The sequence below is a fragment of the Bombus pyrosoma genome, linkage group LG6, assembly GCF_014825855.1.
Source record: "Bombus pyrosoma isolate SC7728 linkage group LG6, ASM1482585v1, whole genome shotgun sequence".
Classification (NCBI taxonomy): domain Eukaryota; kingdom Metazoa; phylum Arthropoda; class Insecta; order Hymenoptera; family Apidae; genus Bombus; species Bombus pyrosoma.
Genome location: NC_057775.1, coordinates 3746124 through 3773430, shown reverse-complemented (window position 1 = coordinate 3773430; position 27307 = coordinate 3746124). Strand labels below are relative to the sequence as shown.

The window sequence follows — 27307 nt, the reverse complement described above, 5'->3', positions numbered from 1 at the left end:
CTCCTCCAGCTTCTACCGACCGTTATCCAAACTTCTTGCGCGACTTGGTAAGCTCACGCCTTCGTGTGCGTTCCGTTCTGTCTGATTTAAATCTTCGACACGGATCGCTGGACCCTTTCATGGTCTCGGATATTTTACGGTTATTTCGTTCGCTCGTTTCTCTTTCTTATTTCTCCTCCTTCGCTTTCTCTCGTGTGTTTCCATGACTTATAGACGCGTTCTATATACACACGCGCGTATTTTGTACCAAATGACAGACGCGTACGACGGAATATAGTACTATTAGAACCTTAAAATTCGGATTAAGATACTGAAACTGTTTAAGTATTGTTTCAATTCGAGCGTAGAATTGGTTTTGATCAGATTTTCGAACGACTCGATAACTTCGTTTTAATCCTTTCGTTCGATTTACCGAAAATTTCGCCTTTTCTTCGTAATAGAGATAGGATGGAATCGAGACACGTAGTTTGTAAATTTCCGCGCGGAATAATTTCAATCGTCGAACTTTCTAGGAAGTTCGTTAAACGGTGAGATTCGCCTTAAATTCTAAAGAAAATTACTCACGGGAATTCCGGGATGCTGCGTCACTCCGTTTATATAAAGCTGCAACAATTTCAATGGATGATGCCGATAAAATCATTGCCTCCGTATAATTTCTATTTTTCGGTTTTTATTCACATTGTTAGAGCTGTAATATCTCGGTTCATTACCGACGAGAAAAAGTTTGTTTCGACTTTTCTTTACATAATATTTCCAACGTGGTCGAATACGACGTTCGGATATATTTAATTCTTTAAATTTAAATTTATCAAAGACTCGATTTACGACAAATTTTGTGGGAAAAAAAAGACATTTACTGCAGTGATTCGACATCACAGAGATAAATATATAAAATACATTAAAACGAAGTAACGACGAAGAAGAAACTTGAACTCTATCCCTTTTCAGTCACGCTTACATGCTAAAACTGTTATTAATACTACGTATTGAAAAGGAAGATGAACAAAATCGAGTATTCAACGCGTATATACATACACATCAGTGAAACTTAACGTTAGTAAAAATATCTGTGGACACGATCCCTGCGATTATGATACCGTAATCGATAACGACTATCGACTCATAACATATTTATCGTACATCGCCGTTAAAATCTTATTCTCTTAGTTCGTACCCTGATATATATTCCTTCTGATTCTTTCGCCTACTGATAAAAAGTCACATCAAGCTGTCGATCGATCGTTCGTTCGATACTTTTCTTGCCACGAAACTTTTTTTTTACGCGATAAACAGCGCATGACTTTCTATTCGAGAAGACGCACAACAGATTAGCAGAGTCTTGCGTTAAAGCGCTTTAGAATCAAAGGTAAAATCCATTTCGTTCGTTCGCAATTATCTCTCTATGGGGAATTACTACTTTTACCGCGACGAGAAAGAAAGCGATCGAACGATTCGAGTAATCTCAGGATTCTAATTGCTGCCTTGACGTACAATGACTGCTAGCAAAAGGCACTCACACACGTATCAGTTCACGCACACTCATCTGTCAGGCCGTGTTCCAACTCGCACTACTTTGAACGTCAATCGTCGCACGATCATCGGCCAAGTTTGTATCTGCAAATCAAATCAACGTGATCTTTTCCTTACTTCGACCGAACAAGCGATACAACGTGTAATTTGTTTTCGAGAACAGCGTGAACATCAGTGGGATGCAAGTTGGAACGCGGTCTTGTTTGGCAACTAATCGTAAATAATACAAAAGTGATATTCTTTTGAAATTTGAATCGGTCGTTGGACCGAACGAGTAGGATCGGTTTCGTTCGTTTGCATGTTTGCCGGTCTGGAAATATATTTAATTTGTAGAGATCGTTTAACTACGGCCGCTATACCTCTTCCTTTCGAACCATTTTCATATACAAATTTCATTGGAACTAATTATCGAACAGTGTGGTATACAAAAACAAATACAAGTATTTCATCCCTTATTTTACAATTACGATACGACAATAATCGCGATACGATCAAAATCGCTTTACATTCTTTTCAAGGCAGGTAAAATTCGATGAGCGTCACTGAAACGATCTTATCGTTGGCGCGATCGAACGTCGCGAAATAGAAACGTATTCGTCCAGCGCGGCACTTGGTTCAGGTTCCAAAAGAATAGGAAAATTTAGCGTGGCAACGAACGCTATACAGTCCACCGTAAAACGCAGGTACATTTGGTAATGGACAAATCCATCGAGCATTTCGACCGATCGACGAGATAGCAGAACGAGAAGAACTTCGGCCGGTCGAATCCGCACGAGAGCCGGACGAGGCTTTGGAACACGGCCAGTCAGTCACTTCCTGAACACACCACCGGGTGTCTTGAGGAGCCACTCACCTGCAGCCCTGTTACAAGCTTCCTTAGTCTCCTGGTTCAATTCCTGCCTGTTGCTCAGCCCGAGATATTCCGCCGCCGCCGTTGTCGTCGTCGTCGTCGTTGTCGTTGTCGTTGTCGTCGTCGTCGTCGTCGTCGAGGTACTCTGCTGTACACCCTTCTCGAGCACCTCCAAAACGACGTCCCGATCGCGATTGGCCGCAGCTGTCGTGCTCGTGATCGGCCCGGTGCCGGCGCCGTTGTTCAGCACCGGTACACCGTTCCTCGACACATCGAGAACGTCTCCAGGTCGTTCCGCAATTGGCAACCCTCGCCCCGAGTCCGCCATTGAGCTGCGCTGCTGTTCCTGGAGCAAGCAGGCGCTCGACAGCAGGTCCCATTGCCGTAGCTTCTCTCGATCGAGCTCGAACGCCGCGGACGTCGCCGCAGGCCCGGACATCTGCCGCGTTGTCTCCGAGATCGAGCGAACCGGGGGAAGGTTGCCTTCCTCTAAAAAATGATCCATATCCTCGGCGGTGGCTTTCCGGTAAGCCTCGTTTTGCGCGTCCCACACGTAGCCGCTCGCGTGAATCCGCTCCATCGACAGACTCTCGTACGTCAGATCGTCGACCATCTCGTCCCTCTCCTGTTCCTTGCTGGCTCGACGTTTCACGCGTGGCCTGTCCGAAGAATCCTCCGTGCAATTCTCTCGTCGCAAGATCACGCTGTCGTTCACGTAGGTGGCGCCACGAGTGATCTTGTTCCGTCCCTTCGAGTCCGAGCTAGATATGGTCGGTCTTGGTGGACTGCCCAAATTGTCCAGGGACCTGGCATTTCTTAGACTCACTCGCCGGAGACTTTCTCTCCACAAGGAGTCCTGCTCCCAGGGGTCATCGACGTTGAAGCTGTTCGACGTAGAACCGCTACCGATGCCACCCATGTCCTGCGGCGCTTCTTCCTCAACCTGAGTGGGCGGAACCGTTGCTACTCGGTTGTTTCTGTTCCTCTGTTCCACCAGATTCTGAAGCCCGACGTCGTCCAAAAGGCCCTCCAAAGACCTAGACCTTCGATGGGACGTCTGCGTTCCAAGCGCCAACTCGAAGGTGTCTCGGCTGTTCGACTGACTGTTCGACTTATCGCGAAGGCCATGCGGATACAGATTCCTCGTGCTAATCTCTGCCGACGAGATATCAGGCAGAGGATCGGTAGATTTTACCCTCCTCAGAGTATCGGCTTCGTAAAAGTTCTTCTTGTCCACGAGATCGACTTTGCTGTCGCCCAACAGTTGACAAGTCGTTTTCCTGAGTTCGGCCGCTATTCGCCTAGCCTCGTCTATGTCATCCACTTGAATCTGTCTGGGCATTTGCCTGGAAATCGGATTCACGATACGTCCTATATCGTTCCTCTTGTTTAACGCGGAAGCGTCGTCTCTTTGATTGTTTAGTTGAGGCAATCTGGAAGAATGACCGATCGGCTTCATCGACTCGGCGGTGTCTACGGCGTTTACGCTACCTTGGAGATCGGAATAGTAGTAAGGAGCGCCTGACTGCTCGCTCTGTAGATGTGGCTCACCTGGCATATACGATTGAGGCGCGGGATTTGCCTTAACCGTAGACGTCGAAGTTTGATAGTGACTGGAATCTTGACTGGACGACGACCTGTGGTTCGATATCATGGAGTATCTAGCGGAATCCTGACTGGCCGTCCTCGAATGACTTTGAAACCGTAGATCGGAGTAGGGACTCGCGTTTTGCAGCATGTTGCCGACCAAACTATTCCCGTGGTTTCCCAAGGACATCGAACCCGTAGGGGAGTGCATGGAGGACTGGGCGCTGGCAGGTCTCTGACAAGCCATAGAGGTCGAGATCGAAGCGGCTCCAGAGGCCAGAGAGTAACTAGAGTCTCTGCTATGAGAAGCCGTAAGCAGGTTATTTTGGGATCCTCTCTGAAGACCGTGCGAATTGTCTCGCGATTGATTGTCCGATCGAATCGCCGGTGAATTCCTCAGTGGAGAAAAGCTCGAAATATTTTCGTAATGAGCATCCCCGGTGAAAGACTGCGAGTGCTGATGAGAAGGAGGAGCGTCGCAAACTCTCATCGAAGGCAAGCTACTCGCCGATCCCATTTTGTTCGCCGCGCCGTACCTCAGAGATTGGTCAAGATTATCGAAGCCCAAGTTCGGTTGCCTCGACAGATCGCGGCAGGTGGTCTTCTGCAGCTTGTCCACTACCATCATGTTCTCGTTGAATCCGTAAATGCTATTGTAACTGAGATCTTTCGCATACAAGTCGACGTTGAAGGCGTCGCGAGCCTGCAATTCCTCCAGATACTGATCCAAGTCGATACTAGCTCCGTCGAAGCGGCTTCCGAGGGACTCCAATTCGTCTAAGCTGTCGAGAACTTCGCACACTTCGCTGACTGGTCTGGTTTTCAATTGTCTGTGTCTCGCTTCCTCCTCGGGCATTCTCAATTCCACCGAGTCGCTTCCGGACGCGCTCTCCAAAGATATTCTACTGTCTCTAAAAGTGGAGCTGATGGTAGCGTCAGAAAATCTCGACGGAGGCCTATGGGTCTCGATCTGACCCATCGGTTTGTTCCACGACTTCGGAGAGTCTCTGCCCGAGGTGTTATCCTTCGTCACCGCCACTTGCGGAGACACCTTTTTGATTTCTAATGATTCTTGCATGTCCAAAGAGTCCAAATCGTCCAACGGAGGCGGCGAGGTTGGAATAGGCGGAGGTGATACCAGCTCACTGTCCGAAGAATCGTGCAGTTCCGCGATCATGGTTCGACTAGCGCCTAAATAATAGGAGGCGGGTCTGAAAGTGTCCGACAGACTGAACCTTGGATGCCGTGGAGCGTCGATCGAATCGAGATCCTTCGAGGATTCGTCATCGGCGTCCGAACTATCGGACTTGAGGGCTGTTAAAATATCGGGGAGATCGGTCGTCCTCGAATATGTCGAATCGTCGTTTCTCTTTGAAAGGGACACCTTTCCACCGCCTTCTTCCTCCTTTCCCGACAACTGACTCACCTCCATGTACACTGGCTCCATTTTGTTGTCAGACACACAAACAAACTCGTAGTGAGGCGTGTCCAAGGTAGAATAATCGCCGGAATCGTGTTTCCTACTATCGTCGGTGGGCGCCAAAAGGGAATGGGTCATACCGTTCTGCGCCATCTCCACGTACGAACTTTCCTCGTGGTCCAAATTGGCAAACAGGCTCTCCATCATCTTTGGATTCGGCCTGTCGTCGTTCGGATCCAATATAGCTTTCCTAGGAGTCATGGGCAGATAGTGTTCTTCGGGACTGATATCCTCTTGTTTCACGGTGGGACTCGTGGTACCGCTTTCTCCGGAGAAACGATCGCCGTGAGTCAGCAGAGATTCCGTGACGCTTAACCTAGCGCAACTGGGATTCGATAGGATGTCTAGATCCTCCGTAGGTATAGTTTGATCGCTCTCGCTCTCCTTCGAGGATGATCTTTTCTTGCGTCTAAAGGAGACGTTCCCCTTCTTCTTCGTCGTGTCGGTGTACATTCTATGGTCGTTGATAGGCTCAGGTACAACTTGATCGATCTGTAGGGTCCTCTCGTCCTGCGCGTCCTCGTTTTTCTCGCGCTGATCCAGATCGCTGCCCGTATCGTACAGCAAAGCCTCCGAGTCGCTAAACACTCCACGGTGTTTCACTTCCTGGTGCCTACCGTATTCCTGTCTTTGAACCTGTCGAGACTTCCTCTCGAAATCCGCCAGCAGATCCTTCACGGATTTGTTGCTATCCGTGGACGCTTGTTTGGTATGGCCGTCTTTGACGTTTTTGTACTTGCAATCTTGAGAATCCGAATCACCTAGGGCGAAGTTGCGGATTATCGACGACGTCTTTTTCGAACAGTCCAGCTTAGAGACGTGGGCTTCCGTCGCTTGAAGAGGGGACGACACTTTCAGTGGCTCCTGCATGGCGAATACCTCCTTCACCGGACTCGAGCCATCCATGTTTAGCTCGAACGATCGTATCCTACACTGCACCAGATTCATGGTTTCCGGTTTAGCCGCAGACCTGTCCTCCTTCTTCGACTCCAGCTCTTCCTTGATGTACTGATAAGAAAATTCTTTGATGACCTTGCTCTCATCGATATTGGAATCCCAATCGTCGGGTTCCTTCTTGGTGGTCCACTGAACCGTTTTCTGAGCAGGCCAGGTGTCCGTCGCGTATCCGGTTGAGCAATTCGAACTCTTGCCGGCTTGCTCGACACCGTAAACCGTAGAAGTCTTGAGGATCCCGGACGGTTTCTTCTTGAGCTTGTCTTCGTCGATGGAAGAGGTATCGTGGTCTTGTCGATCGGTTCTCGTAGTAGACGTCTGCCCGGAGGAGAGATACTCCGGAGAACGTTCGGTTCTCGGTATAGGAGGGAAGCTGACCTCCTCGTACCCGGCATCCGGGGGTATCCCGCCCAGATTAGGTAGAACGGTAGCGGTGGGGCTCGGTTGTCGGTCGTTCGAGACTCGAATAGCGTTCTGACTCTGGCGGCCACTTCCGGGGATGGCATCGTGAAGCGGATTTCCCGACGTACGATTGTCTCCGTGCTGGCGGGGGCTCCTTCCTGCATGCGAGGGTCTACGCGTGCGCTTCCTCCGGACATCTCCCAGCTCTGATTCGTCCGTTACAAAACAAACACACGAGGACGTTCGTTACTCACGAGTGTGATTAATGACAACCCAACCCTGTCGATACAATTCAAGCTGAAGTAGCAAGCTGGAATCGGTCTTGATCGTTACGAGAATCGTTCGGAATTTAACAGGGATTCAGGATCCTTGTGTTAAATATCGAGAAAAGTAACATTAGGCATTGTAGCTGTAGGCAAGAGTATTCGCATCATTGATTCTACGCATTAGAAGAAAATAAACCAATCTCGCAACGATCCATAAACCGATCCGACGTGTTCTCGATCGCTCGAGGACAAAAACACGTATTACGAGCTGGAAGTTAGACGGCGACCACAATCGAACGCCTCTACGATAGTGTTAGTGATATAATCCTCGACATGCCATGCTGACCCACATTTTGCAAAGTAGTACGACTGTAGTACGAGCGTTAAGTCGTAACGGACGGTTTCGCTACTTAAATTCCAAAGGTGTTAATCGTTCCCATTCACCAGTCAGCCCAGACCCAACAGCAGCAAAGAGAAGGAGCCCCACGGAGAAAATGTTTGCAGATTCCGCTCTTTTCTTAGGCCTTTTTTTTCTATCTTTTTTACGTTTATTTTTCGGTTTCCTTTCACCTTTCTTAAAGTTTCTTGCTATCTACAAATTTGATCTGCCTCTTGACGAGGGGCAACTTGGCGATAGAGAGAAGAACAGCTAGAGAAAGATAAGAGAGCACAGACGAGGAAATTCCGAACGTTGTAGTAGCAATGTCCGCTCGGTCTCGATCGCGAAATGTCGCCAAAACATATGCGCCTCTTTTTCTCGTTTTATTTCGATTCGTTCGTGCGTTCGTACTTGTGTTAGTTTCAAGAAGATGATTGAAGTAATTTTAATGAAAGTGTAACAGGATTCGTGATACACACAGATTAATTCGACTCTCAAATTGATTCAAGGCACTTTATTCGAAAACTGGTACGTAGAAAAAGTATAAATCGTTGGTTTCATGCGCAATCAGCGTCTCCGCTCGTTCTTCGCTAACGTATCTCTAACACGATACTATCGACTCGTGCAACACAATACAGAAGCATTTTATTCGTTTTAAGGTTTATTTCGCACAACACACGCGTAAGTGCGTCAACCGTGTTAGGGCGGTTATACAGGTTAGAGTTTGCTATCTTGGTAAATTCCAACTATCTACTTAGAATTTTTTCAGTCAGTAGACGCGGCACGTTCTTGGGGACATATTTATGCAAAATTTTGTATAAAGCGTCAAAAAATTCTTAACTCGATATATTTTTTTACGATACAATTGGCGAACTAAGCGTTAAAACGATCTTTCAACAGGCACGCCGCGACCTAATTTTGATAATGAAACAGGCCGAACAATTTTTCTGGTTAATCGTAAAATTTGGTCCCAAAGTAATTTGTACAAAGTCAACGTACAAAATAAAATCGAACGTTCTAAAGAAGCTTATTCGTGTACTGAAAGGAAAATGTTCCCAGGAACGGCCCGTGTCGGAGAAGCCACAAGTCAGATAACAAGTTCAGGCGAAGTGTCCCTACCTTCGTCGTCGCTGGAGTAGCTGTTGTATCGCGAAACGTTGGCGACAGTCCGGCGGCCGTCGCTGCTCTTGCTGCGGACATGTGGCCGATGACCGTCCTCTCTTCGCCGTGAGTGACGACCCTCTGCGACAGAGGCCTCGTGAGCAGCGAGCTCGAGCAGCGCCTGCTGCTTGTAATAGTTCGACAGCTCGTTCTGCGCCCGTCCTCTGTTTACCGAGGCCGATGGCTTCCGGGTTAACGGCGATTGCAGCATTCGCTGCTTCCATTCCAGCAGTCGCTTCATTGACTCCTCGCGCTGCAATCACATGCATCTTGTGGAAAAGCGTCTTACGAACCCGTCCTCTTACGCAGCATTAAACACGATGACATTTTCTTTTTTAGAAAATGTCAATGATATCGTTAACTATACGATACTAGATCGTTCCGTCTAGGCATCGAACGGTAAACTCAAAACAAAGCAAACTCAAAAATATCTTCGTCTCGATGCGATATAATTCCATTATCTCGTATACAACGAAGCTTATCGTAAATATCGTAATCCTTTGGTCTGAAATAAAACGTCATTTTTATCCACTCCACCGGACTTCTTCGCCTATATTAGTCGTTCGAATATTTTAAAAATCTTTCTTTTAAAACGTATCCGTATATTTACAATATTGATCTTTCAGGTTTTCCCGAGACAACTCTAAATGTCAGGAGTGCCATTTGAATTTCTCACTTGTAAAAATAACTTTTTCAACTGTACACCGATGCATTCTAAACTCTTGAAACGTCTGAAACTCGTCTCGTACGACCGTCGATCGCGTAACGTGCTAAAAGCATGGTACGTTGATAAAAGTCAAACGTATCGACAAGTCACACGGTCGATCAAAAGGAAACGACAAAAAAAGCCGAGTAACAGTCTGGAAGACTGATCGAAGAAGAAATAAAAGTGATTCGAGATGGACGCACAAAATAGGGGCACGAGGAAATCAGTTTGCAGCGAGGAACGTCTGACGATCGAGGAACCGCGCTAACAGCTCTGCTCGCAACGATGACGAAGATCGAACGGATCGCAGTGAAAGCAGAATCACGAAACGCGGCGTGACATAAATGCAGGTACTCGGCGTACAGGTTGCACCTTCGTATGAATCATCTTTTCGTGCCTGTGCGGCCTACGAATTATTCCGTCCGTCAAACAATCGACCGTACGCGGTTTACGATCACACCGAGGAAAACGAGCCAACGATTTGAGTCATCTCTATACAAGCGCCTTTGGGAATTTCTAAAGCGTTCCTCAAACATCCGGTCATTCTTTGGAATCTCGGCGGTAGTTTACTACGCGATTCACAAAAACGTTGCTTCGATGCGTCGGAGAATGTAGCTGCAGCAAGTGATTGTTGCTATAGATTATTGCAAGACTGATTCATCGATATCGTTTTCTCGAATCGATATTACGAATTTGCAGATATTTAGGTATAACAAAGCTATTTTGCCGACTTCTCACTGGCATTTGTAAATATTTCGAAGTTTCAATTAATTTTGTATGCCACTGAATGAAGCGAATGGGGATACTACAAAGCGTAGCAATAACTCGGTGTTTTCAACTTCCACTCCGTTACTTTCTATCGCCCAAGGTTATATGGTAAGCGGTATCACAACTCGAACACGCTGAAAACTAAACGTGAGCACTTTTCTTCTCTACGTTCCTCTGCAGAGTAAACGCGCGTTGCACGTAATTACAAAACACGCGCGTTTCAATCGTATTTTTAACTTCAATCTCAGATCCATCGTCAGTCTCACATTTTATACTTTGCTCCGACGAAGAAGTAATTTTCGAACTAACCGTGACTTATCGAAAACCAAACTGACAACTTTCCACTTTCGACTTTAATAAATTGCGAACGCTACGCTGCACTTCGTAAAACATGAAAAACACAATGATCGTTTGGATAAAAGGAGGAAAGTCCGAGAGAACCAACCTGCTGTATCTTTCGTTCACCATCACGCGAATCCTGCTCGGAAGATCGTTCTCCGTAGTCGTAGTCGTCGTCGTCGGGATCCAAGGCGGCCGGATGCCTGGTCCTCGGGAGACGCGCGGACGCCGATCTGCAGAACTGTTGCTGTTCGTTCCATCGTCTGGCAGCGGCGTGAGGAGCGTGACACGGTTGGCCCACGTGAGTAGTCCCCTGGGCCGTGTGACTCGTCGATCTGCCGCCCCACCCCGCCGACATCGACGACTCGTACTCTCGTGGAATTCTTCGCGGCACCGTTCCGTCCTCGGCCATGTGACTCAACATTTCTCGGTTACTCGACTCGTAGCTCTTCTCTCGCAACGATCGCCTCAGTTTCGCCTCGTTGCTGTTCACCCTAGATCAGCCAACAAGATTCGAACGTTTTATACGTCTAGTCGCGCGTCGTTTTTTCGAATCAGCAGGTTCTGATTTTCATCGACCCACGGATATCGAACGACGCCTTTGGTTCGGGAAATTTTGTGTAGCGTAGGAGACGCTTTTAGACAAGAAATAACATTATTTTTGTACGTCGATTGTACATACGTATAATAGAATATATGTTTTTCGTACGAGCTTAATTAAAAACGTATCATCTATTCGTGAAAAAGGTTTTTATCGATACAGCGAATCATTAAACTAAGAAAAAAAATGGAAATTCATGCGTGTCGTAAAACAACGGTATACTCATCCAGATCAGAAAAGTAAATAGCGTATAGAAGATATTTCGATATGCGACACCATTGTTGCAAGGACCATGTTGAAATGCAAACAGTATCGGTACTGGTACTTTACTTTTAACAATACTAGATCGAAAGATAAATAAACGTAGACAGAAAATGAAATTTGCGAAATTCCAAATGGCTGTTTCCGATCATAAATCAAACATCTAGATCATAGATGAAACATCTTTGATAATGATACTGCGAGAATCGTACTAAAAAGAAACATGGAGGAGCATTTGTCAAGGCGGTAGAAAGCTGGAAGAGAGATCGACGAGCAGTGACTCACTCGGTGTGCCTTTGAAGGGATTGGTGAGGTATCACGTGTTGCTGATGAACGTGCTCGCGTTGCGTCCGCCTCAGGCCAGAGCAGGAAACATCCGGCAGCGTTGCTATTCTACTCTCGTCGCTTCTGTCGCGGATTCCCGATGCTTTCGACGGCATTGTTGCTCGGGAAAGCGATTGGTTCCTTTGTTGCTGATGATGCTGAGGCGTTTGATGGAGATAAACCGAGGACTGCCGCATCTGTGCCGCGTATCTGTAACGAACGTATCATAAGCGACATCTTTGAAATATCGGAATGCCTTGTGAACGTAACGTCTTGTTCTTCGATTCGAACGTCTCATAATTAAACGAATACGACCGAAACGAGACTTCGTAGAATTTAACGGTTCAAGGCCGTTCCTCCGTACAATTTTGCCTTGCTTACTTGGCTCAACCTACGTGTAATGGAATAAATCATCGGTTACCTTTCCTCGGAATAGAAATAACCGTCGTTGGTAGCGTCCGACGGAGTGACTATGTCTAAACTCGATTTAGGCCTTTGTGGACGCCTCTGTTGATTCAGCGATTCTTCGCACTGCGGTGGCATCTGCTGATGAGGCTTCCTGGTAGCTTCGTACTCCAAGAAGTCCGCGCTATGCGGTCGCGGTGGTGGCTGCGTCCTCGGTTGCCTCATTATTGGCACTGAATCAAATTGGATCGACGATCCTCTTACATACATATGTGTCATAAGGATAAAGAGCAATCGCGGACAAAGCGATTTATAGTCCAATTTTCCACGCGTTTCTCCCGCGTTAATTACCGTTGTGCTAGTTAACTTTGAGAGTTTAGAAAGTTCTCTGCCAACAAGAACGTGCTAATGTCCCAACATTTGGCGATGTTACGTAAAAGGAAAAAAATGTGCATCTACGACTCTAATTGTCTCTAATTGGATAGGATCGATTCGTACAATTTATATTATTAATTCCACTTACATTTGTCAAACCAGGTCGACTTTAGTCTCGTCTATCGGATACTATATTTCAAACGAAGATATATACTTACTATTGGAGGGCGTGCCAGGAGAATGAATCTGCTGCTGATACTGCTGATGTTGTTGCGCGTACAGCGGAATCGGAATAGGTGCTGGCGAGGATCCTTTGGTATAGCCAACAGGTCCAGCTGGCCTCTGATATAGTTGAGGAGCCCCATAAACTTCCTCGTAGTCACCGTTCCCTCTGGCGGATCTCGGTTTAGCCGCGCTACGACCGTACGTGTCGGGCGTGCGCCTTTCCGTTTGCACCTGTCCGTACCCGTAATTCAAGCCCGATTTATCCGTTCTGAGGCTCTGCTGCGACGGTTGATTCATCCTCGTCCCGTAGATCATGCTGCCTCTGTCATAGTCCGACATCGGGCTCTTGCTGGTCACCGTAACGTCCGGCGATACCGGTGATTTCCGGTAGTCCGGATCCGGCGACGGAGTCGAGTACTCGGTCGATCCGTCGGTCAGTCTTCTAGGTTTGGGCGGGGCGTTCGCGTAGATCGGTTGACCGAATTTTCGGGCCATGGGCTGCACAGTTTGTACGTTGCTGGCTGTCAAGTGCGACTGGGATTGCGGCTGCTGCACGACGTGCTTGTTATGATGGAGCTGATGAGTTTGATTGGTACTCTGATGAGACAAATGCTGATGAAGCAACGCTTGATGCTGGTGGGAGTGAATCTGTTGCAGTTGCTGAGAAGAGGGTATCAGCTGACCGTACTGTTGCTGTTGCTGATGTTGGTGCTGCGACGTGCTAGGTTGACCGTACGGAGTTTGCTGTTGAATCCAGCCGTTTACCAATGGCTGAACTTCGTTCGCGTTGTTGTTACCGGTGTTGGTGATGGTGTTATTATTGTTATTGCTGTTGTTGTTTCCGTTGTTGGTGTTGCTGTTGGTGTTGCTGTTGCTGCCACTGAGATTGGGGAAAGAGGCCGTGTTCACGCTGTTCGGGCTGGAGTTGTTGTTGGAAGCGTGGCTCGGATCGTCCCGCGATTGGAAACCGTGAAATCCAGAGTCGCTATCGTCCGCACTCTGATTCAGAATCGAGGAAATCGAGGAGACGCTCGGCCGTGCGCTCCGCTCCCCGTCCGGCTGGCCTGCTATCTCGATTACCACCGCTGCTTCGCCGGCCCCGCTGAAGCATATTTCATTCGTTCGATTATCGTTCCGAATATCGCGCAGTTGTGCTTGAATCGTTTGCCTCGAGACGACATAGTTCCTTCTAAATTGGTCAATGGGACCATTGCATCCACGAATCGACCAACAATAAGCCATTTCAATAATTTCACAAAACTAATCGCAAAAGAGAATTCAATTGGCTCGAGGAACGGCGAATCAAAGCGTTTCAACTCGACCGTACAGTAGATGAAAACGTTTGAGCAACGAAGCGCGCGTAATCTCGCGACAAGCGAGCGACGCGAAGTGATGCGCGGATAAACGTTTAATTCGAAAGACCAGCGTGCAAACAAAGATCGGTGGATCCTAATTTCGAGCAGAGTTTCGTCACGCTTGTCGAGTCGTTGAGTCTGAAAACGCGGAAATCCAGCGTTATCGTCAGAAACCTGCATCGGTATTCGCAGTCCGTCAGAAAATTCCTAGTACTCGGCCGGCAAACGAAACACGACCGTCCTGTAGTTTTTTTAGCCGAGCAACGACAAATTCTCCGCTGTTTATTCGCGACCAACTTTGAAAAAGCAAACGAACGGACGAGTTACGCCGCGATCGAAACGAGAAGTTGCGTCTGAGTGTTCGCGATACTTTCGAATAGTTCTATGAATACGGCCAGCTCGTTGGAATCTCTGGTTCGGTAGAAACAAAGCGAATTTCTCCTTGACAATGTGTTCGATTATTTATCTTCGTTCGTGTTCTTTAATTGCACAACGAACGGCTCGATTACGAGTTGCATTCTTACAGTCGAAGAAATTTTTCTTTGGAATTATGCTATTCGGGAGAATTTGTTTCGTTATTTTGTTCGGGGACGCGTGTTTGCTGAGCAAATAACGGAATAAACGCAGAGATGTTTCATAATCGCGGCGGTGAATGATCGGGCTAGGCTTTTCGTACGTGTCTGCGTAAATTAGTTACGCAACTCAAGATATTACGTAACACGATTGTTGACATCGATTAGCGAACAAGTTGTAAGGTGTGTTGAAAACGACGAGCAGATTTTGCTGGAAACCAAATTTGCCATTATTAGGTTCGGGAATCCTTTTGTTCTCTAACGATAAATACGAAAACCGCGAGGAAAACATTGCGAATAAAAGTGGCGATCGTTCACCGCGGTAGATACAACTTCGAGGATTCGCTGTACCGGAAGATGCGGAATACGCGGAATAAGAAATAAACGAGGCCGTAAGGAAACGATGGCAATGCGAAACAAATGATTTTACATGAAACAACAAGTCTATCGATGATGCTTCCTGCTGTAAAACGCAACTCCTTTCTCGATTAATCAAATTCCGATCGAATTCAATGGTATTATTTGCGACTAACGTCGGCACCAGCCATCGAGCCAATGCAACGTATCAAACCTATCGGCCGAGCATGCGACGCGAAATAACGCGCCAGCTCGAAAATTTGCAATCGTTTGAAATTGTTTGGAATACTGAAGTGGTAGTTTATATTGGCCGGTAAAAGGTTACGCGCGATGAAAGTTATTGCATGGCAGAAGCGATAGTTCGTTCGATTCTCCTTTTATTGCTCTTTTTACGAGTTCGTTCTCTGAAATTTCCAACGAGAAAATTAACGACCGTAGATTTTCAATATTTCTTTATGCTTTTACATTTTGTATCCTGTATTTTCTTCTCTCTCCTTCGATACGAAGCGAATAAAGTTAGATCGCTGTAAACGAGGAAAAAGTAGATACTCACGGACTTGGGTCCTGAAGAAGAGTCGCCAAGGTTAACGCGTTCACCCATTGATTCATGCTTTCGCGACTGTCCGCTGCAAAGTGATAAGTCCTCATATTCGCGTGTTCGGCTTTGAACGCAAACTTTCTATTAACTTTATCCTCGGGCTTGCACACGGTAACTCTGTACGACGGCAACAATATCGAGCCCAACAATTTTTCCTCTTCCGGACCTGAAATTTGTTCGTTATCAATGTCTAATCCATCGTCGTTGGTAAAGAGTAGATCGTTTTTCAATATGAAACGGGTTTTGATTCGAGAGAAGATAGTACGCTTCGATTTCATCATATTTTGCAGTCAAATGAAATCCATAAGGAATAAGCATCGATTCGGTCTTCCAGCTTCTCCGAATGTCAACAAAATTTCGAAAACCGTATATTCAATAGGCAAAACCGTGAATTATCGAATAGCAGTAATTTTCAGCATTTCTTGATGTAAGAGGAATAATATTTTTATAGAATAATACACGGAAGGCCTATACCTTCGTAAAACACGATCGCTCTGTTCTCGATTCCTTCTGCAATCGTTTTGCGATAGTGTCTGTCACGCTTATTTAATAATTACTAGCGGAACGAAACAAAAAATGAAATTTTATCGTTGAATGGACGCACAAAACCTTCTAAAAGTTTAGCTAAGTACTCTGTAACGTCGGGATTAAACGATCCGAAGAAGTTGATGCCGTCTGGCTCGATTCGCTTCGCGCCAAACCAGTCTAGGGGCTAGGCGGGAAAAGAAATTTGCGTCGAAAGCTAGGAAAAAGTCGAGGCAAAGGGGTCGACGACGTTCTCGTTTATTAACGAGAAATATTCATCCGAGTTCCTCGTAGCCGCGTTCTATGAAAGGAGATTCGAGGGCGAAAGGGTCGCACGAGTGCCGCGAACAACCCTCCTAGAAACGAATCGCGAGACGACTTTCGCATTTGCGTCCAGATCCGTTCGACTTCCAGAAAAGATTACGAATGTGAGTACGGATGCAGCATATGCAAAGCTACAATATTTCATTGTTATCTAAATCTGTATTTAACTACGTACTTGCTCCAAAATTGGTAGCTACTTCGTACGCGAGTAAGTCTTTGTCTAAAATCGTCATTGGCTAGGAAAACCGATCGTTAAAAAGCCAAAAACGTTAAAAGCACTATGATTTCCATCGAATGAGGAAAAAGCTCTCAATCTGACATCGATCAGAAAAATCGTGGCAAGCGCTCGGTAATGTCCAATGACATGGACAAATGCGACAGGAAATCATTTTACAGGCTGACAAATCGAAATGTTCGATTCGAATGCATCCGAAAGCCCTAACGCGCCATTGACACGCGTTAGCCCAGTCGGGGGTTGCGCTCACCCTTCCTGCCTGTGTCGACATAAATCACACGCTGAACCGCGGACAGAGGAAAAGGAACGAGATAAAAAGTGTTATAAATTTCGGCGCGAATATCATAACGGACGTCTGGAAAAGGAGGAAAGGGCCATCGTCCGAGGCAGGAATTTTCGAGAATGCACGCGAATCGTTAACCGTAATCGTCGAGTGCCGTGCGATTTATTTTCCAAGGAAAATTGTAGCTGTCGCGTCGTTAAATCGACAGGCGAGGTTCGTCCGAGCGTACACAACTTGGTATGGAACTTAATTTCAAACTCTTAGGCTTGTCGCTTCGATTCGATAGAATCGTCTTGCGCCTAGAAAGAAGAGATCTTTTAACAAATAAATAAATAAGTTAGCCGGGAGGAAAGCGACGTGATAAGAAGCATAATAAAGCTCCTTTATTTATATCTGATACGTTGTCAACGAAGGTGACAGGCTATGAAGGTAATAACAGGGAACGAGACTAATAGTTTCCATTCCAGGAACCGCTGATAACCGCGTGTAAGAATTTAAATCCGCAGTAAACGAGTTCGCGTCTATGTAGGTGAAGCAAAACGCAATGGTAAATTAATTTATACCGGTGGAATAATGACCCAGACGCGCATTGTTTCCATTATGCGTCCATCATAGAATATCGCCTTAATTAAGAACGGTGTGCAGGGCAACGTGAATGCCGGGCTGATTTCATTCGACGAAAGAAAGGAATCGCGCGACGAAAAATTACGATCATTTACGGCTGAAACACGAACCAGAGAATTTGAGTTTTCACGAGCGAAGCTTATGCGCGACGCGAATTTGAATTACGAAATAATATTGACAGAACGGTAGTAAAGAGAAACTAGCACTAAATATCGAACCTAACTTCGATCTATATTCCCGCGTGCAATGAAATTTTCGTTTTTATTTAACCCGATACCAGAGATTTGTCGTAAAATTTTTGATCCTGCTCTGGTGTAACAATATCGGAACAGAATCGCTGGAATTTCCAGTCAAACTTCATTCATTTAGAATATCGATAAGTATCGTATTATGGAAGAGTGTAGGTTCGTAAAGTGGACTAATAACGACATTCTACGGTTACGTTGCATATCTGGAAATTTATATAACAAAAATTTTCAAAAATATTTTTTATTCAAAAGAGAAAAAAGATTCTATCGAGTAAAAACCTTTTTACCACTTTTTATTGTATTTTATGTATGTATCTCTACTATCCAGGAAGATCTGAAAAAAAATACAACGTAAAACTTTGATGAAGTTTCAACTGTTCCCGGAGCTGTGATACGTTAATGATCGCAGATTCGAACCAAGTTTTTGTATATGAGAGGATGTATATTGAAGGAAACGTATAAAAATTCTTTGTCGCGATGTTTTCTAGGTTATACTTTAAAGAAAAATTGCGGTGTTTTTAAAAAGATAAAAGTAATATTTTAATTGTCGTTAATCGCTGACAAGAATCTAGATACGACATAGTTTGACAATACGCAGATACGTCAAATAAATTTCAAAATTCTACTACAAATATCGTCCACGTTTCGTAAGGCACAGTTCTCCGAAAAATATTCTCACATCGATCTGCCGATCTCTCGAAAATTATATTTCGCGAGGATAGGAAATATGTTACAACGTCGAGAGTAAATACGAAACTGGCGAACTCGTGCAATTAGCGTTCCGGAGGAAACAATCCGAAGGGAAAGAGGTAAGATTGAGAAAAGGAAATAGCAATCGGATGAACGGAAATTGGTGGAGCGAACGCTTAGCGAGCGAAAACAACGTTGAAAAACAACGAGAAAGCTGGAAAGTTGAAGCTGTGCCAACTCCCCTACGCGTGACACACAAAGGGAAAGAAAAATTGTTAATTTCATATGGATCCCCTCGGCGAAACGTTAATTGCGCGTATATCCGCGGTCATGTTGGAAACGAAGAAAAGAAAGAACGAGATAAAGTTTAACAAGAGGAAGAAGATATCACGTCCGGACGCGAATCTGCTTGCATTATGCGTTTACCTGGTGCTGTCCGACTAGTGACTAGCTCGTACTACTTCTCGCGTCACATATAAACGGGAGATAGCAGATTTACCATGTTCCTACTTTGGAACTGAAGTTCGTAGAAAAGAGATTAAAAATTGGGAGAAGAATAGCTTAATTTTAAAATTTAGTCGAAACTCCATGGACAGAAGCAAACGAAAGATAGTTCGGGAGATTTACAATGGAGAGTAACTGAACGCGAAGAACGTAGACACTCTGCTTCCGAAAAGAGAGATTTTTCCTCGTTCATATTTACTATTACGACTAAATAAAACTTGGAAAAGAGAGAAAGCATGAACAAAAGGGAAAAAGCAGCAGGTATTCTCAATGAAACCACTAGAATTACGAGTCGCGCATATCGCGTTGGGAATTGTGTCTTGCTTGGTTCCAAAGACAAAACGAGGGGAAAAAGAAAGAGAAAGAAAAAGGCTAAAGGGTAAAAGATGGGAAAGGTTTTTCGGTGGAAAGAACGCGACACGTAATTCCAGAGGGAGGAAAACGTGGGTGGTCTGACCTTTGTAATAAAAGAGGCAGTACTCGGAGAGGACGAACCACCGTTTCTTCCAAAGCATCAGCCCCTCGGAGCCCTGTTTGTGTAGCCATCCCTGAAGGGCGACGGGAGCGGAGAGTGGCCTCTTCGCGGCGGGCGATCGTAAACCTTGGGAGCCGCTTCGTCTGCGAACCCCCGACACGGATGCGGCCACCCCCGAGCCATCGTTCTTGCTACGTACCTGGACAGGTACGGGGAGCGGCGCCGCCTGGACAACCTGAAATCATTTCGGTTTCGTTTATGCCACTTGTCTCTCTGTCGAGTCCACGCTGCTTCTACAGTCTGCTCGTACGTACGTGTTGCTTTTTCGACCAAATCTATGGTTTTCTCGATCGATTCGACCCGTATTGGCTTAGTTGAAAGCAAGTTGTTGAGAGTAAGAGTTTGCCATGCAAATAGCGGTACGTGACACGAGCTTAAGAGTGATCTTTCTACGCAGTACGATGATAATACCAGTGCCAAACACGTCTTATTCTACAGCGAGTGAAAAATCGCCACGATGTTTTAGATCAACAAAATTGAAACTTTCGGACACTAAAATTTTTCTAAATTAGAAATCACGCGCGCATTACACGACGATAAAGCATGTAGCAGCTGACACGGCAATTTAACCCGTGTCGCGGCAAGCCCACCGCGGATAATAGAAATATTTATCATGCTAATGCCGTGTGATAAATTTCGATCTAATTTACATAATCACCAGCTACCGGAAATTTGGATAATTGCAGACGATTATCATTTTCGTTTTCGTTCGTTTCCCGCGTCACAAAATATCTAGCCAAGATCGCAATTGGTCGACTAAGTAGAACTGCTTTCTAAACTGGAACCGCGTCATTGTCGATTAAGCTTCACACACCGCAGGTCATCGGGAAACAGGACAGCGGTTAGTGACCGATCTTCGTTTTTTATATTTACGTAACTTGTACCCAAATCTCTCCTTTCGTTCGATTCTGCCTGAGATAGCGGTTAATCTCTAAATTCAATTGTTCTGTCATATTTCGAAACCTCCTTTACTCGAAATTTCTCCACGGAAATCGATTTTCGTGTCTGATCTTCCTGACCGAAAGGAGGCTTTTATTATCGTTTCGATATACTATGACTATTTTAGCTCCTGTACTTTGACAACTTTGATTTCTCACGAGATATTCGAAAACAAACAGTTTGCGTAATACACAGAGAAACGAAAAATCGACTAAGCGGCAGGAATGTTTCGATGAAACGTTCCTGTCATGAATTGACCGATGAAATTTGTTAAAACCAGTGGATGGAGAAGCGGAGAACTATCGAAACGGTCAGTTTTGAGAGAGTAACTTCGTTTATGCCGGTCAGTAAGCAAGGCAGCACGTCGTGCAGCGCCATGTTGCTTCCTAAGCGACAGATTTCTCGATAGCTGATCGGCAGCCGCTTTCCCGCTTCCTGTCTGATCGAGTTAGCGCGAAAATTCCGTCCATCCTATGGAAAATTTATCAACTAGCCGCAAAATCTCTCGTTCGTCGGAAATAAAGCGAAATCGTAATATTATTTAAGCAAGAAACAGGAAGCAGAGAATAAATGTTGTAACAGACGTTCATCAACCTATCGAATAAATATTTTAAATCGAACAGTCTGATCAGGACCAAATACAAGGAGAAGCAACCAAGATACGAAGAAATAATACTCAATAATTGATAGTACTTAATAATTATATTTAATTAATACTCAAATAGGATCGTGCCAAATACGACGGACGATAAGCGAACGTGCAATAGTCAGCAAACGAGCAACGGGTTCCCACCTTTTGATTTTCATGGGAAAACCGGACTGGCCATCGAACTTAAGGTTAAGGCGGAACTCGACGCGTACCTGATCGTCCCTTCTCTTCGCTTTTTTCCACTTTTTATTGTTTTCCATGTTTCCAGGCCGTGGACCAGCTTTCCAAGAAATAATTGTTTCCCCCCGAACATTCTCTTCCAGCTTCTTCGGTCTACCTAGTTGCTGAACCTTACGGAAGCTTTTTCATCGTTTTGCTCGATCAAAGGAACGACAACGTATCTCCTCGACCAACTTACCAACAAAGCCGGTTTCGTTGGAAAAATTTTACTGATCGAGTTGCCGGAAGTCGATTTAATTGCTGAACGTTTGGCGCTACAGCTGACAACTGCTGCTACCGACACGTGCCAATTTTATTCGAAAAAAACCTGGTTCTCGTAATTTCTCCTGATGTTAATAATAACGCAAATAAATGTCGAGTTTCCAACGAGCACACGAATTAATTTAATTAATTTGTGTTAAAAAGGAAGGAAATCGGAAACGTCATCGTATGTTCGCGAATGTTTCCATTGAGGAAGCGATCATTATCGAAGCAACTTTCTTCCGAATCCTGCCATTCCTATCGCTTCCATATTTCGGCATATGGATCGGCTTCCATAATTCGGTGATAACGAGACAATAACAGTCATCGAATCGTCTTGTATATGACCTATGGCTGTTATACGCCGACTAAACGAGAATGAATATTCATCGTGAGATTAGAATGGTTCACGCACGAAGGTATGCGACTACTCTCATAGTTCGTATCGACACACATACGCTGAATTGCAGCAACACACGTTTCATCATAGTCGATAGCCAGAATCAATTATTTTTGGAATGTTCTTTTTAAGTTCTTCTTTCAAAATCTAGTTTCTCGTAAGAAGAGAATTCTAAGAAAATAATAAACCGCGATAAAACATTAAAATAGTCTTTTTCTCGCTAGTTGCAGAATATTTGCTTCGTCGTGTCTTCTCTTTCAAATGCATCTACGTGCTCGGATAGCATAATAGTTCCAAACTTTTGTCTAGCGGTACATCCCATCCCAGATTTGAAAATTCAGAGCTTCTGCAAGCAAAACAAACAGTTGTCTTCGCGCTTCGTGGTTTCCCGGGATGCGCCTCAAACGCGGGGTAAACAAGGCTGATTCTTCTTTTCCAAGAAAGAGAGAGAGATTGTCGCGTCGGCAACTTGAGGATCGCGCGACTCCAAACGATTCGTAGGCCGAACAAACGGACCGAGAAACTTTCTTCCACGGAAGCAGCGTCGACGACAAGCCTGAAATTCGACCGAGTTGAATCGCAGGTTTAAAGAGATGGCAATTCAAAAAATTACTCGGCTAAATTTCTACCTGGCTTTGACGATTGACGAATCGTCCGTCTACGCGGTTCGAAGCGAAAAGCGAGTTTGAAACTTCATCGACCGCTAGTGGATCGAGGCGGAGAAGTTCCTTTCGCGAAAAAAGGAAGAAAGTAACTCGATGTGACTTTCTTTTGCCGCGGCTGCCTAGCGTAAATGAGAAGAGAACGACGCTTGAAGCGGTTTATGGCGGGTCAGAATTGCTACCGCGTTTTGCGTTCGTCCGTCACTGCTTTTCTACGACTCGAGCTGGCAATATCCTGTGAAGAAACGTAACGAGCTGCCACGCACCATTTTAACGAAGCTTCCAGAACAAATGGCGGAAAGAAGATAGGTATATTTGGTTCACCGTTCACCACTTTCGTGGAAGACAATAAACGACAGTACATGGAAAAATAATAAATGAAATAACGATGAATTTACGGTGGTAGAAGGATCTTGCCGTGTTCAGTGGCTGGGTTGGCGCTATCGCCCGTATATTCGATCTCGTTTTAGTCATTAACGAGCCCAAATTATTAGTTGACAAGTTCGCGATATCGCGACTCCTCTAAGACCAAGGTCTTTGAACCTACCATTTCTTATCCGAAGATTAATCTGATCGTTGCATTAGAACTCGCGGAACTGTGCGGACACGAATAATTGAGCTGATTAAATCGCAGCGACTAGCAGTTTATCAAAGAGCACCGCGAGACGGTAATTAGAGGAGCAAACGATGTAACTGGAAACGTTTAAAGTTGCCGGTTAATTCAGTGAGATTTCTGCATTAGACTCGGCTCGCTTATCGCGTCGATTTAATCGCGTTAACTTCAAACGACATCGTTAACTCTGCCACGGAGTTCAGTATCGTATCGTACAGCATGAAGAAGGAAGAAACCTTTGCAACTACCATAAACCCCTATGACAAGTATCGATTTCTCCAACTTCAACGAAAGTATGCAACTCCCTCAGACACGCTCTCAACTTGCATCATCTTCTACCGGTTGTCCTGATCTTGCCCGACAGTTTGTTCGAAACGGCGGTTAATAGGATTCTTAACGCTTTTCTCCTAACTCGTGTACGCACCGTTTGGTGTTATTAATGAGAATCAAAGATCAAAGAAGTATCTTACGATCCTTGGATCGATCAAAGAAAAAGCCAGGTGAAATTAAGTTTCAAGGCCATAATTTCAAAAAGCTGTATCGTTCGAACCTTTTTGCTGTCCATTCCGGACGTCGAGCTGGTCACCGGCTGGTCGAGCCTGAAACAATAAAAAATATCGGTCATATAAAAACGTTCCTTAACGTCTCAAGGGTGAATTATATATATATTATAAGGGTTTTAAACAGAATCAGCGACCTTTCATATCAGACAATTCGCTGTTAAAACCTCAAGTGCCGAAGAACTTCAACTGCCATTTGCTCGACTACGCGCGTTCAAAACGATAAGTATACGAAGACACGTTGCTCGCGTTCACCGACAATTTTTTCGGGACAGTTTGCTCGACCGAAAGTTTTCAGATGCGAGAGCTTTTCGGTAATGGGTGTTCAAGTTTCGCGAGTTCTTTCGCCGAAGTCGAGTATGTACGCGGAGCGACTGGTAAATCCTTTCAGCGGTATCCGCTCCCTTTATCGACTCCTTTTCGCCGGTGCTTTTTTCCTGTTTCTCTTTCGAGTCTCGACGCATGTTAACAACTTCGACCCCTCGCTGCTGGTGCATACAGAATCGACTGCGAGTCTTTGAGCAGCACTTTGCACGACCCGGCCCGTCAATTAGGGGGAAAAGGGATCCCGTTCCCGTATCGTTCAGTTTCGTACCGCGTTTACACGGGGCTCTTTTTCCTCTGCTAATTCGTAATGGTGATTCTGCTCCATTTTCCTCGACGAAACACCGGCTCGTCCTCGAATAGACGAAACAGCAGAAACGCCGCTATTGTTCCTTCGTATCCTTCGGGCCAGCAATCGAAATAGAATCGCGTTTGCTTCGAAAGGTAATAGAAAAGTGTCTGGAAAAAGAATCGAGATATTCGGCAAGATGGAACAAGATCTCCTATCGCTGCCTAAGATTTTTCGAGACAATCCAACCACCAACCAAACGACAGCACCGAAATATCGGTGTGTTATAAACGTATGAATAATTAATGCGATTCAACCGGAGGATTCCATCTCGTTACGGCATTAAATCGTTATGTGCATTTAAAATTTTCGGAGAATCTGCTATCAGTTTCACGAGAAGGACACGGAATCCGCGAGTGTTCCGTGAACGAAAACGCAAAGTCGAAAATCCGCTTCTAAATCGTAACGTAAAATGCAAACTCGTTCCATCGAATTGAAAGAATCACAAATGGACAGTCGTAAATGTAACGGGTAACGATTACATGAATTGAAAAATTGCCTGGCTGTTACTTTCATAGCGGCGTGGAAGGTAAGAACTCGGCACCGTGTATCGTAGTTGATGCAGAGTAATCAATCACTTTCCAAAGGCTTCGTTCTTCGTTAAATCGATTCCGTTGCTTTTCTATTTTACATAGGAACGAAGCAAAGAACGAGGAAAATTGCTAACGCCAAGTTGCTTTGCATCCTAATAACCGGCACTAGAAATACCTCTCTTTTTTAGAAACGATTTTTCCGCTTCATAGATAGAAAAGTAATATTGTAAAGTGATTACATCTCGATTACCATATTCGTGATATACCTATATTTGCCCGTATCTCCAGCGGATTTGCAAAATCGAACTTTGCTATATTGATATTCCCAAGTGCGCCATACAGGGAATGAAATAGCTTTTCATTCGATGCGTTTCGAATGATTCGAAAGTAACATGCAAGAACACTGGTAATCCTATTTCGCGAAAAGCTCGTTCGTTTAATGGACAACCGGTAGTTTTCCACCATTGTTTACGCAATTTTCTATCTAACGAAACGGAAGAGGGGAAGGAAATATCGCAATGTGATAAGTAATGTGAGACGAACGCAAGGAAAAGCGATAAAACGCTCTCGCGGAAGACGGCTTTTCTCGAAGAAAAGCGAAGCTTCGGTTGCGTTGTATCGAAATGAATTATTAAACCCACGTGAGCGTGAAAAAGAACTCGTGCGAAATACAATTGAATTATACAAATATTTATTGTGTGTATATATATATAAATTAATACAAAAGTACAAGAAACCGAAGAGAGTTATCGATCTATATGTATTTTTGACCAAACAATCATAGCGCGACTGGATCCTCGATTCCTTTTTAATGTTCGGTTGACGGGAAGTAGAACAACGCCGAGAATAGAGAGGAAGAGGAAGGGTCGTATAACACGTCGAAGTTCGACAATGGTGAGCGATTAAAAACGTGTGTCGCGTTGTAAAAAAAAAACGTGACATTGCATCGTACGAGAGATGTCACTCTAAGTGGTCATCAAAATCCACAGACGTCGCGGCTGAGAAATTCTTGTTCGCTTTTTCGACGCTATCGCGAAATTTCTCGGTGATGAATATTTAATCTCAAATTTCTAAGTTGTCCGAGTGGAGAAACGATCGCAAGTAATGAAAATATAAAGGTTGCAATGGTATAGGTTTGAAGGAAGGTCGTTAAAATATGGTCACGCGAGGAAAATAATATACCACCGTCGCACGAATGCTAAAAGGAAATGCAGCAAGGCGTTTCGCCGGATGAGAGCATCTTGCTCCATCGGAAGTTTACCATGGACGAGAGGGAAATCACAAGGACTTGAATTTCCGGGCGCCTGTAATGCGTGGAAGAAACGTCACGAAGACCCCCGTTTCTTCGAAATTCTACCTACGCCACGTAATCTGGCTTAATCTCGCATTGTTCTGTAAGAAAAGTCGCACGGACGTGTCGTTTCGAAATAACTTCCGCGCAAAAACTCTTCGCGTTGGCAACTTGCAGTACACTATTCGTTTTCGTTTTTATTAAACCGTAATTGCAACGATGTTCCTTTATTGCGGTTTCTTTCGCCTTCGCCAGAAAGAACGTAGAACGTAGAACAGGATTTCGAAGAATTGGTCAACTTATCGACCTTTTACGTAACGTTTTAATTAATACATATGTAAAAAGTATACCATAGATACGCTACGCGCAGGTAGTTTTAGAAAAATATATCGGTCTTTATCGCAGTCGCGCTTTCTTACAAATCGGCCAGAAGCGCTTTTTCGTTTATTTTTGACCGTCGATCGCGTGTTTTTGAAAATCGTTTGTTCCTGGAGAGCAACGGCTCGGTTTTACCGAAAAATTCGAGCAACCACATTTTACAAATAACGCGTTAAATAGAAAAATATTTTTCACGTTCTACGTCATACGCATATCGAGAATGTCAAAGTTCTTTATCGTTCGACCTTCGGCGAAACATCGTGCTCGCGAGGTAACGAATTTAAAAAGCAGATTGTCGCGTATCTCAGCCCCTGGTCCGGTCAGTGGATGCAGCCGTCGCGACCTGATTTCCAGATACAATAGCAGCGACGGTTTTGCGCTGATGTCATTGAAAATTTATCGAGTGTCTCTACAAAAAGCTCGCTTCAGAGGAGAAACATCTGAAAAGAAAGAGCTTGTTCGCGATGCTCGCGCGCAAATTGCCGAATACCTCGGCCTTTTTTTATTTACGTACGCTGACGCGACGCGACGTGCCACGTTCCTCGTCTCTCTCGTCTCTTAACCTCTTCTTCGAGAATGGGTGCAACGAGCGAACGTTCGATAACGCTACAGGCAAGCTACTTATACTCCAGCTTCTTGCAAAACTTTGAACAAGACAACGTAGAA

At 45.0% G+C, this 27307-nt stretch overlaps 1 protein-coding gene across 16 annotated transcripts in view; it reads right to left on the bottom strand.

The window, feature by feature from the left end:
• The window catches only part of LOC122568136, a 187620-nt gene that overhangs the window by 47696 nt on the left and 112617 nt on the right, over positions 1 to 27307 (bottom strand). For all 16 annotated transcript variants that reach the window (XR_006316988.1, XM_043727523.1, XM_043727530.1 and 13 more), the window contains 9 exons: positions 23757 to 23805; positions 19386 to 19638; positions 15451 to 15661; positions 12607 to 13715; positions 12030 to 12246; positions 11570 to 11818; positions 10529 to 10916; positions 8568 to 8862; positions 2384 to 7009 (listed from right to left, as the gene is read on the bottom strand). Coding sequence is in view for 15 of the 16 variants with exons in the window: in XM_043727516.1 (XP_043583451.1) it covers positions 2384 to 7009; positions 8568 to 8862; positions 10529 to 10916; positions 11570 to 11818; positions 12030 to 12246; positions 12607 to 13715; positions 15451 to 15661; positions 19386 to 19638; positions 23757 to 23805 (7397 nt within the window). In the remaining variant the exon portion in view is untranslated. The remainder of the gene's footprint in view (positions 1 to 2383; positions 7010 to 8567; positions 8863 to 10528; positions 10917 to 11569; positions 11819 to 12029; positions 12247 to 12606; positions 13716 to 15450; positions 15662 to 19385; positions 19639 to 23756; positions 23806 to 27307) is intronic.